This window comes from Protopterus annectens, chromosome 8.part0 (assembly GCF_019279795.1).
Source record: "Protopterus annectens isolate FY-2018-M chromosome 8.part0, PAN1.0, whole genome shotgun sequence".
Classification (NCBI taxonomy): Eukaryota; Metazoa; Chordata; order Ceratodontiformes; family Protopteridae; genus Protopterus; species Protopterus annectens.
Window position 1 is genome coordinate 47,472,894 of NC_056741.1, and position 12,805 is coordinate 47,485,698.

Here is a 12,805-nt window from a genome sequence, read left to right on the forward strand (position 1 = left end):
ACAAACATGGGTAACAGAGTGGTACTGTTGTCAAGTGACTCATTGATTTAGTAGTGTCATGTGACCATGCATTACATACCCTGTGGCAGTTATTACTGAAATGACCACATATTACTTGCACATTCTTTTTGGTTTATATGGTAACAAACATAAGAGACAGAGTGGTAATGCTGTCAAGTGAGTCAATCTAAGGGTGTCACATGACCATTTGGTTCATTCATTTATTATATACCCTGTGGCAATTATTACTTAAATAACCACATATTATTTGTGTACATAGTTATTGGTTTATATGGTGACAAACATGGGTGACAGAGTGGTAATGTTGCGTGACTCATTGATTTAGTGGCGTCATGTGACGATGCAGTACATTTATTTATTATATATCTGTGGCTTAAATGACCACATATTACTGATGCACATTTTTATTGATTTATATGGTAACAAACGTGTGACAGAGTGATAATGTTGTCAAGTGACTCATTGATTTAGTGGTGTCATGTGACCATGCAGTACATTTATTCACTGTATACCCTGTGGCAGTTATTACTTAAACGAACATGGACATTGTGAGAGTATAGAATAAAACTAGATGCTGTTTTTCTGATCTGTGGCTTTATCTTAATCTGTTCTTCTGCACAGGTGATCTCCTAAAGATGTCTGATTCAGAAGAGTTTGAAGAAGAGCAGGCCAATGCTGCAGATGAAGAAACAAATGAATCTGGAGCAGAACAAGACCACACTGAGGAGGACAACAAAGAACACGAGGAGGGGGAAGAAGAAGAAGAGCACAAGGAGAAGGAAGAAGAGGAGGTAATTCTGTAAAGTATGTAATAAAGAGCTGAAAAGGAACCCATCTTGAGTGATAGCAAGAACGGAGAGAAATATCTGAAATGGGGAGGGTCACTGAGGTATTGTTCTGGGAACTATATGATGTCAAAGTAATCACACTGAAAATTTTAAATTCTGAGGGGCCTCTACTTTTTAAAGAGGCTAATGACCCAGAATCCCCTACCCTTCACTCTACTAGTAATATAAAATTAGATTAGTCAGAATACATAGACAGCCAACTACAGAAAAAGACATTTCCTACTTAAGTGATAAAAGAAAAAAATAAAACAGAGTTAAAGAGGACAGATGAAGAAGCCATGTATATATACTGGTAAGTGAAATGGTGAATGATATAAAGTAGAACGGGATTACTCCTAGCTGCCAATGTTATTCTTTTAAAAACTTCACTTCCTACTATCTGCTTTACCTATTAACATACATCCTACGTTTCCTACTTTCAATCCTGTACATACCTTTTCCTTTCCCATTACATACTCTTCCCTATCAACTTTTCTTTTACTTTCTTAATTTCAGTTATATATATTATAAAACTTGATAATTATATGGACTGTATTTGGAATTGTGATTTGTACTTTTCTTACATGTATTATTGTTTTGTATTGGCTTGTGTTATTCTACGGATATCTACAATGTAAATGTTTTTATGTAGTACTTTTTGAAGGCTTTTCCTCCTCAAATGAAAATGGGTATTAGCCAGCAGGGTTAACCTGGTTGACAAAGTATAGCTAAATAAATATATAAATACATAAGTACATAAATAAAGGACTAAAAAGAGACATGGAAATGTTGGTGAAAATGGAAGGAAACCTTCAAGTGCATTCTTAACAGGAAGAGAAAATGGTACCAGAGAGAACCAAACCTGTGCCTGTAGAGGGCAGTAGTTTTCATGCCTGCAGTGGGTAAGCTGGAGAAGGATAGCCACCAAGAGGGGCTAAGAAATGTGAGAATGATGAGAGAAGGACCCTAAACTGCATGATAAATAAGCAACCAAAATAGAATTCTGTGGGAGAAGTACAGGCAGACCGGCATAACATGAAATCGAGTCTCAGAAGCTAGCCAGCCAGCCAAGAGGTTTAGGACTTCAGCACTAAGTAATTGTGTTTCTGTTATGGAGATTCCAGCAGCAAATTAGCGTGTGAAGCAGTGAATGTAGGCCCTGGTTGTGGATAAGGGATAGTTGTCTTATGTAGTCTGCCTGTCACTTAAGTGGGTAAATTGCAGATCTTGCTTAAGAATAGCTTCAGTTTTCTACTTCTTGTATGATGTCACAATTATTGACCTTTCTAATTTCCCAAGAGAGAGGCTTTTCCAATGATCCACCACTCATCTGTGAAATACTTTTGTCTTCTTTGAGTCCTACACCATTTATCTTCATATTATATTCTTTTTTTGTAATGCAGCTCTTTTTGGAAGCCAGTATCCTATAAACTGGTGATGATTCTTTCTGCACACTGTAGTATCCTATCAACTGGTGGTGATTCATCCTGTACACCCCTGTATCCTATCAACTGGTGGTGATTCTTCCTGTGCACCCCACTATCCTATCAACTGGTGATGATTCTTTCTGCACACCCCAGTACCCTATCAACTAGTGATTATTCTTTCTGTACACCCTAATATCCTATCAACTGGTGGTGATTCTTCCTGTACACCCCAATATCCTATCAACTGGTGGTGATTCTTCCTGTACACCCCAGTATCCTATCAACTGGTGATGATTCTTCCTGTACACCTCAGTATCCTATTAACTAGTGATGATTCTTCCTGTACACCCCAGTATCCTATTAACTAGTGATGATTCTTCCTGTACACCCCAGTATCCTATTAACTGGTGATGATTCTTCCTGTACACCTCAGTATCCTATCAACTGGTGGTGATTCTTCCTGTACACCCCAGTATCCTATTAACTGGTGATGATTCTTCCTGTACATCCCAGTATCCTATCAACTGGTGATGATTCTTCCTGTGCACCCCACTATCCTATCAACTGGTGATGATTCTTTCTGCACACCCCAGTACCCTATCAACTAGTGATTATTCTTTCTGTACACCCTAGTATCCTATCAACTGGTGGTGATTCTTTCTGTACACCCCAGTATCCTATCAACTGATGATGATTCTTCCTGTACACCCCAGTATCCTATTAACTGGTGATGACTCTTCCTGTACATCCCAGTATCTCATTAGCCTTTCATTACACTATGTTGTCATAAAGAAGTATTAAGGGGGTACGAGAAAATGCAGTCATTTTAGCAGGACTAAGCAAAAGACACCCGTAATACTGCAAAGCAAAATAATTACAGCATCTTCTTTATGCCACTTGGTTAACAGCCAAAGCTGTTCAAGGTTATGTGGAATATCTCATTTAAAACAGCTTGCCTTTTCAACATCAGTATAAAACGTGTTTTTAAAAAGTACAGTATAAAGGTCATCCCTAGGCAATTGAAGCACATAATGTTCACTTATGTAATTGTTAGCGGAATTAAGAGCAAATGGTAAAGATTTCCAACCTTGTGTAATACAGCAGAGTTTCAGAGTCAGTGTAGTTGAACACACATACACACACACACACATATATATATATATATATATATATATATATATATATTTATATGGGCTGTGTCACTCATCCAGTCAGGATAAAACAAGAGAGCATTCGTGGGTTCTATTCAAGCAGCTTTATTATATACAAACACATCAGGATTGAGGCTTAATAAATTTAACTTAGATAAATTTATAAACAAACTAGTTATTACACTCATACATGCTCACTCTCTGGCTGCACTCTCACAATGGCAGTGAAGCTGGCACGTGCTGTCCTTGAAACACTTCTTAAAGGTACAACACACACCATTCTACATCCTCCCGCTTTGAGAAATGAGTTGTGCAATACTGATGACATTGACTGACATGCAATTATACAGAACTAAATACATATAGATAGTTATTTCCAGGTTGCTGTGTATTTCACACTAGGCCTGGAAATACGATCAAATCGTGTGACAGAAATTAGAATTAGGTCTAGCAACTGGGATTGTCTGTGCTGAATGTTCAACTTTAGGAACAACAGGAGCACAATCAGGAATGGAAGTAGAAGTTAAGACACAATGTTAAGTTGTCAATCTCGCCTTCATTCTTGCTGGATGGGTTCGGAGCCGATCCTCGGCTCCGACTCGGCCACTCTAAAAGCTCGAGAGCTATTTCCACCGGCTCGAGGCTCCTCTATATCCCACAATGCTAGGCAGTAACTCCTCAGATCTCGTTTGCCGCTACAGCGATCAAGGTGTGTTCCTACTGGCTCAGGTTAGTTTTTGGTAAAGAACTAGTTTCTTAGCTTTTTTTCCCCTGTTAAAGTTAGTTTTTTTATATATATAGTTAGTTTGGAAATAGTCTATCCCTTTCCCGTTAAATTTCCACCCCATTTTTTCCACAAATCTCTAGAAATTTTCCCTCGGGCCCTAGGCCCAGTCCCTCCCTTCCTACTGAGTGACTGTGTTTTGTAGGGATTTTTATTTCTAGTTACTATAATTTAATTGAAATTAGTTTTAAATTTCTCCTAAGTGTAATCGGTGTGTGTGTGTGCTTGTGTGATTCACTTTTCCCTTAGATATGTCTAAGGAATCAAAGGTCTCAGGCTTTAAGAAGTGTGACTCGTGCTGTCAGAAGATGTCTCTGACAGACGGTCACACTTCTTGTGTGTACTGCCTGGGACCTTTGCACCTGCAGGACTCATGTGCTGTTTGCCATGGCTTCAGCCCTAGAGTTCTGCAGGAGCGAAAAAATAAACTTATCTTAAGGGGCTTACTTAAGCCTGAGGGTCCCTCGACTCAGTCATCGGGGAAACCCTCTAAGTCTTCCAGACCTTCAGCTCCAGCATCTGAGCCGTCTTCTGGAGGCCCTAAAGCTATTCGAACATCAGCTCCGGCCGTAGCCGATGAATCTCGAATACAAGCCCCTACGATGTCTTTGGCTCCGGCCGGAGCCGAGGAAAACATTACTATGTCGGCTCCGATTATTTTATCGGAACCGACATCTAAGAAAAGGTCCCGATCTCCATCTATTGGCTCCATTCATTTGGCTCCAGCATCACCCTTGCTGTCTGAACGGAGCCATAGATCCCACTCTTCTAGGTCTTCCAGGTTATCGGACCATGACCTTCAGAGAGTAGTGAGTCGACTTCTTAAGTCCGAGGCATTAGCCCAGATGCTTCAAAGTCCAACTCAACAGTCGAGACCTACTCCTATCACTCAAATTCCTCCTCTGACTCTTTTGAATTTGGAGCCGGGGCGGCTCGGACCCGAGACTGTGGTAGCGTCGGAACCGATACCTTTGTCTTCGGTTCCCTCGTCGGCTCCGATGTCTTCCTTGGAAGAATCTCGGCACCGGACTTCCCTCGTCAGCTCCGAGGGGGCGAGTGGCATCGGACCCTTGTCCAACCCCGCTCTCCCTCTTGGTGCTTTGGCTCCGACATCGGCCTCGGAGGCATCACTGTCGGTGCTGAGGGAGGTTTCCAGTTTTTCGGAACGGAGACCTCCGGCTCTGCCTGACAGGGGTGCCTTCGAGGTCATGAGGAGCGTGTTGGAACCAGGTTCAACTCCGCAGTCAGTTCTTTCTGCCCCTCCCCCTGTGGTGCCTCCGGTGATTTCTACTCACTCTCTCATCCCCGACCGTAGAGAGCCAGCTCCTCAAGTTTCCCCTGTGGGGATCTCCTCCTCTTCCGAGGCCTCTCCTGACCCTGTAGGAGAGCCCCCTAGGAAGAGGCAGTGCAAGAGGAAGCACATTGACTCCCCTGAGTCTGTCACCTCTGACACTGATTTAGAGGATTCTGAAGGTTCCCCTCGTTCCCCCTCTGAAGATGTCTCCTTTGTAGACATCCTTGAAATCTTAAAACAGAGGGGGAATTGTCCATCCCTCAACCCTTCAGAGGATGAATCAGTGTATCTTGAAGTGTTTGGCTCTCGCCCTTCCACCTCCTGGGTGTCCCCTCCCTTTGACCCCCTTATGCAAGTGGTGGCAAAGAAGGCTTGGGCGGCTCCTGACTCAGTGGAACCCTCCCCCAGGAGACCATCAAAGTTCATCACGGCCCCCAAGGATAAAGAATTTCTGACCAAAGGCGTCTCTGTTGATGCTATGGTGGTGGCTGCGGCTACCAAGAAGGAGTTAGCTGATCCTTCGGTGCCTGTTCATCCTCCTAACAAGGAGTCCAGGTCGATGGACAGAGTACGGGAAGCGGATGTTCTCGTCAGCGACCTTTACTATGAGATCGCTGAATTACCTGTGTCATTTTACTCGTCTTCAGAGGGATTTACTCAAAGAAGCGAGTGAAATGTTGAAGGACCCAACAGCTGCGGGTTTTCAGGATAGGATGAACTCTCAGCTGGCTACCCTTAATTCTATAACCAACTCTTCCATGCGCCTCCTTTCTTATGCGGCGGATGGAGCAAGTAGAGCGGCAGGTACAGGTGTAGCCTTGCGTAGGCACACCTGGATGCGGCTTTGTAACTTTGCAGACCCTTTTAAGGCGTCCTTCACTAATTCCCCCTTTGATGGATCATCCCTTTTTGGTCCTCAAGTGAAGGAAACCCTGACTAGGTGCGAGACTGATGGCAAGAATCTTTCTGCCGTCAGAGTCCGTTTTTCTACTCCTTCTAGACCTTACCCCAAAGGTCAGAAGGGGGGAAAGATGTGGTTCCGCAAACAATCTCAAGGAGACTTGCCTGACTAACAGAGTCGTTTCCCCTCTAGAGGCAGAGGGGGGAACAACAATGGTAGACGCCGTCCCAGGGGCAGAGGGGGCCTGCAGAATCAGGGCAGTCGAGAATCCTTTTCCGACAAGCCCTTTCAGCATCCCTGAGGTGTTGCCCAACTGCCCACCTTCGGAGGCAGTCGGGGGAAGGTTATCACTGTACCCAAAAGCCTGGCTATCCCTAACTCAAGACAAGTGGGTACAGTTTATCGTTTCTGAAGGCTACAGAACCCCTTTCCTTTTCATTCCGAAGCAGTCCAAAAAATCCCTTCCAGACGTTCCACGATTTTTTCACCCTCTTTCCCCAACCAGGCCACCCCAGCAGAGACGCTCTGTGCACGTTTGGCCCCGGGGACTTCTGTATGCCTTTCCTCCCTTCCCACTGATATCCCAGCTGATACAGAAAGCCATCGCTCAGGAAGCTTCCATGATCCTCATTGCCCCTTACTGGCCTCGACAGGTTTGGTTCCCTTTTCTCCACCGTTATCTGTTGGAACAACCTTGGCATCTGGACCCAGTTCCACACCTCTTGACCCTCAGTCGGGTCAGTTGCACCACTCCCTTCCCTCTCTGAACCTCACAGCGTGGTTCCTCCAATTCCGACTTTAGCCAGGCTTCCTTTGATATCTCACTCAGAGATATCTTGATAGCTTCTCATAAATCTTCCACTCGGAAGATTTATCTTAGCAAGTGGAAACGTTTTTCCTATTGGGCGCAGTCAAAGAACATAGATCCTTTCACTGCTTCTATTCAAACAGTTCTAGACTTTCTAGCCAAACTTTTCCACTCAGGTTCGTCCCCATCTACCATTAGAGTTCAATTGGCAGCAATATCGAACTTTCATGTTGGAGTCTCAGAGTCCTCCATTATGTCTCACAAACTCTGCAAGGCTTTTTTAAAGGGAGTTTTTCTCCTCAAACCACCCATCAGAGATCCTCCTCCTCAATGGGATCTCAACTTGGTTCTGACATCCTTAATTCTTCCCCCCTTTGAACCTGCGGCTTCATGTTCTATAAAGTTACTTTCTTGGAAGACACTCTTTTTAGTAGCTATCACCTCAGCTAGAAGAGTCTCCGAACTCAATGCTCTGTGTAGTCGACCCCCTTATCTGGTATTTCATAAAGACAGGGTGTCCTTGCGTACTAACCCGTCTTTTTTGCCCAAAGTAGCTTCATTGGCAAATTTGAATCAAACCATTGAGCTTCCTGTTTTCTTCCCAAATTATTCTAATAGGTCAGAACAAAAGATGTAATGTGATCCTATCTCGCCTTGATGGATTCGGAGCCGATCCTCGGCTCCGACTCGGCACGCTATACTATAGAACGAAGTCTCTTATTGGCTGAGCTATCCCACATCCCAGGATGCACCACCACTGCTTCCCCAGATCTCGTTTGCCGCTTTACAGCAAAGACATGGTCTCGGACTTGGCTGAGCTAAGTGCTTATTTCTTAAAAAATTTCTGTCAGGAATTTTTGTCTAATCTACCCAAAAGCTGTTTTAACAGCTATCATTGTTGTGTGACTTGAGTTTGAGTTATTTTTGTGGTAAAATTTGTCTTTAATTTGAGGGAAAGGATCCCATTTAAGTTAGAGGGGCCTTGCCCTCGCGCGTGATTGAACTACTTAGTGTGAGTCTTGTTGTAGTATTGTAGTCTAGTTGGTCAAGTAATCCCGTTTTTGTTAGAGGGGTCTTGTCCTCATTCACTTTTTTTTTAAGGAAAATTTGAAAAAAGTTTCTTTTCTGTGGTAGTGATTGTGTGTCAACATGTCGAAAGAGCACAGACCATCTGGGTTCAAAAAATGCTCTAAATGCAGTTACAAAATGTCCATAACGGACAATCACTCTTTGTGTGTGTATTGTTTAGGCCCTAAACATCTTCAGGAGTCATGCAGCATTTGTCATGCTTTTTCCTCCCGGGTCCTCCAAGAGAGGAAAAACAAATTGATTTTAAAAGGGCTTATTACCCCTTCTTTTGAGGAGGGTTTATCTTCTTCCTCTTCACCTTCTAAGAAAAAGAAATCGTCGGCTCCGAGCAGCCCGTCGGAACCGGCCACAAAGAAATCTCAGCAGGCTTCTCCATCGGCTCCACGGACTTCAGAGCCGAGGGCGGAACGGTCTGCCTCGATGCCTCCAGCCTCGACTCCTCTGGCTTCGGAGCCGACGGCTAGAGCTTCGAGAGGCGGGTCACCTTCATCGGCTCCACTGTCTTCGGAGCCGATGAGAGTTGCCCGCTCAGACTCTTCCCCTTCGGCGCCGAAGTCCACTTCGGCTCAGAGGGAAATTGCAATGGTTGTGGAGTCTCCCTCGGCACCGATATTTATCGAGACTATTCGGAGCCGGTCCCCCAGTCCTTCGGAACCGGTGGAGAAGTCGACTCAAACTCGTTCGATCTCTCCTCGGTCTTCGAGAATGTCGGATTCGGACATAGACAGGGTACTTCAAAGGCTGTTTCAGTCTCCAGTCTTCCAAAAGTTGTTTTCGGCTCCAGCCCAGTTGGCTCCGGAGCCGGTTGCCCACCCTGTTGTCTTGGTTCCTCCTCCAACAGCCTCGGCACCATTGGAGTCGGTGCTGGTGGAGCCGGTGGAGGTTTTCGGGTCAGCTCCGACCCTTACTCCAACCCTGCCCTTCGGGTCGGAGTTCGGTACACAGACCTCCTCGGTCGGCCCCGGGGGTGACGCTTCGGGACCGATGTTTTCAGTTCCGAGCCTCCCTCTCAGTGCGTCGGCTGCGGGTGTGCCGTCTACTGTTGTGGCCTCGGGGGTCGGACCTTCCCAGGACTCTGGGGGTCCCGCCTTCAGGGCCATGAGGAGTGCTTTGGCCAAATCTTCTTTGGCCACCTCCACCGTCTCACCGGCACCTTCCCTTGGCATGGAGACTGGTTCCTTTGTAGTCCCCCTGTCTCAAGACAATGGAGCCCTGGGGCCTGAGGTCACCCCCATCGGGGGTTCCCTCCTTCCTGAAGGTCCCTCCAAAGCGTCTTTGGAGGAACCTCCAAGGAAGAGACAGTGCAAGAGGAAGCACGTCGACTCCCCTGACGAGTCTCTCACCTCGGACACCGACCTCGATGATGCGGAGGGGTCCCCCAAGTTGTCCTCGGATGATGTCTTCTTTACGGACATTTTGGAAATCCTGAAGCAACGAGGCGACTGGCAGTCCAAACCCCCTTCCGCTGAGGAGTCGGTATTCCTCAAAGCCTTCGGGGCTCAGCCCTCCGCCTCCTGGGTGTCTCCGCCCTTTGATGAGCTTCTGGATTTGATCTCTCGAAGGGCGTGGGAACACCCGGATTCTGTGGAACCGGTGCCAGCTCGCCCCAATAAATTTCTTTCAGCCCCCCCCGAAAAGGATTTTCTCTCCAAAGGTGTGGCTGTAGATGCCCTGTTGGTGGCATCTGCTACCCAACAAGATGTGGCAGAGGCTTCAACGTCCGTCCATCCTCCTAATAAAGAGTCTAGGAGCATGGATCAGTACGGGAAGCGCACCCTTACTTCAGCAACCTTTACTTTAAGGTCTCTGAATTATCTGACGCACTTCACCAGACTTCAGAGGGATCTGGTCAAGGAACTTTCAGATACCCTCTCTGGTAACCTACCTGAGCAGTTGGCCCAGACGGTTAGCTCTCAGCTGGCTACCCTATCATCGTTATCGAACTCGTCCATGAGGCTCATTTCATATGCAGCCGAGGGGGCGAGCAGAGTGGCGGGAACAGGTGTTGCTCTACGGAGACAAGCCTGGCTTTGCCTGTGTCATTTTGCGGAAGCCTTCAAGTCTTCCTTTGCCGATGCTCCCTTCGATGGGTCCTCTCTGTTTGGACCCAAGGTAAAGGACACCTTGACTCGCTGTGAACAAGAGGGTAAGACTTTGACTGCCGTAGGGGCACGGTTTTCCACTCCCTTCAGGTTTTATCCCAAGGCTAGAAGAGGGGGGAAAATGTGGTTCCGTAAATCTCAAAAGACTTGCTCCTCACAGCAGGGCGATCCCCCTTCTAGAGGCAGAGGAGGGGGAAATTTTTCAGGAAGACGCCGTCCCAGAGGCGGCGGAGGCCCCCGCAACACTGGAGACCGCAAGTCCTTTCGTGGCTCCTCAACCTTCCAGCATCCCTGAAGGATTGCCCGACTGTGCAGCTCCGGAGCCAGTTGGGGGTCATTTTTCGAAGCACCTAAAGGCCTGGGAAAGTATCACTCAGGACCGATGGGTGCTCCGAATCATCGCCGGAGGTTACACCATCCCCTTTTCTCAACCCCCCTTCCATCCCGAAAAATCCCGGACCCGCCACCCAGTCAATGGGATCTTGCAGCCATCGAAATCTCAAAGCTGCTTCAAAAAGGAGTCATCCAACCGGTCCCCGCAGGCCAGACCGGATTAGGGACTTACTCAAGATTCTTTTTGGTGCCAAAAAAGACCGGGGACTTGAGGCCCATTTTGGATCTCAGCAAGCTAAATCGATCAGTCAAGAAGTCCAAGTTCCGGATGGTCACCTTGCAATCCATTCTCCCGCTGCTGGAGAAAGGTGTTTGGATGTGCTCCATAGATCTCATGGACGTCTATTATCACATCCTGATAGATCAGGCGTCTAGGAGACACTTGCGCTTCAGCCTGGGAGACAGTCATTTCCAGTTCCGTGCACTGCCCTTTGGTCTCACCACAGCCCCCAGGGTGTTCACCAAATGTTTGGCGGTGGTGACTGCTCACCTGAGAAGTCTAGGATTCCAGGTGTTTCCATACCTAGACGACTGGCTTCTAACTGCCACCTCCAGGCATCTACTCTTACAAAACCTAGCAGCCACTATATCTCTAGGCAACTCCCTAGGAATCACCTTCAATTGGGCAAAGTCTGTGTTGCTGCCATCTCAGCGCATACGGTTTATCGGAGTAGAGATAGACTCAAAGCAAATGCGGGTCTATCTTCCTACAGAGAGGATAGAAACATTACAGTCTCAAGTTCGAGCCTTGCTCCTCAAACGCCGAGCCCCAGCCAGGATGGTCCTACAACTGTTAGGTTCCATGTCGGCCACCGTTCTCCTAGCCCCCTTGGCGAGGTTACATATGAGGATTCTCCAGTGGCTCCTGTCAGTCCAGTGGTCTTATCAGGATCTCCCTCTCAGTCACCTCATTCTGATCACAGAGACGTGCAAACAGGACCTTCATTGGTGGCTTCTTTCCTCCAACCTGGATCAGGGGCGACCCTTCGTTCCACCACCTCCAGTGGCCACATTGACTACGGACGCCTCCCAGACGGGGTGGGGAGGACATTACCTGGGCAGGTCAGTCCAAGGCAAGTGGCATTCCGACGAGAGTCTCCTTCACATCAACATACTAGAAATGAGGGTGGTGCTTCTATTGCTGCAAGCACTACACGATTACCTCCCCCCGGGCATGATTGCCATTCAGTCCGACAACATGTCAGTAGTCTGGTAACCTGAACAAGCAGGGAGAGACCAGATCCTACCCCCTTTGCAGCGAGGCCATGAAAGTATGGGATTGGGCAATTGCAACCAAACGTTTTCTGGTAGCAACACACATTCCAGGGAGATCCAATGTGATAGCCGACAGACTGAGCAGAACTATTTTCTCCCCTCACGAGTGGTCTCTGAACGACAGAGTGGCAACTCAGATTTTCAGAAGATGGGGAACTCCTTGTTGCGACCTTTTCGCAACCCCCCTCAACACGAAATGCCAACAGTTCTTCTCTCTCACCCCAGTTCCGGGGGAGATTCCCAAGGACGCCCTAGTCCAAGCTTGGCCCACCGGTCTGCTATACGCCTTTCCACCGGTTCCCCTTCTTCCCAAGGTGATCCAGAAGGCGATTCGCTTGGAGAGCAAAATGATTTTAGTTGCCCCATACTGGCCTTGTCAAGTCTGGTTTCCCTTTCTTCGGAAATATGCACTGGACGGTCCATGGTTCCTGGACCAAGTTCCGGATCTCCTGACCCATCATTCGGGACAGCTTCATCAGTCCCTCCACTCGTTGAGGTTAACAGCTTGGCTCCTCCTCTTCCGACCATAGTCAGGAACCATGCTTTGGACCCGGAAGTCATACATATCTTGTCCTCGGCCCACAAGACTTCTACTAAGAAAATGTATAACAGCAAATGGAAGAGATTTGCTATTTGGGCCCAACTCCGGGGATTAGATCCCATAACTGTCCCGGTGTCAGAGGTTCTGAAGTTTTTAGCTTCTCTGTTCAGTCAAGGTTCTTCGGTCTCTACC

At 47.0% G+C, this 12,805-nt stretch overlaps 1 protein-coding gene across 1 annotated transcript in view; it reads left to right on the top strand.

Annotated features, from left to right (window-relative positions):
- Nucleotides 1-12,805, top strand: part of LRRC23 (leucine rich repeat containing 23) — a 1,080,884-nt gene that overhangs the window by 149,407 nt on the left and 918,672 nt on the right. Inside the window, exon 2 of the mRNA XM_044079596.1 lies at nt 643-812. Coding sequence (XP_043935531.1) covers nt 657-812 — 156 coding nt within the window. The 5' untranslated portion in view covers nt 643-656. The remainder of the gene's footprint in view (nt 1-642; nt 813-12,805) is intronic.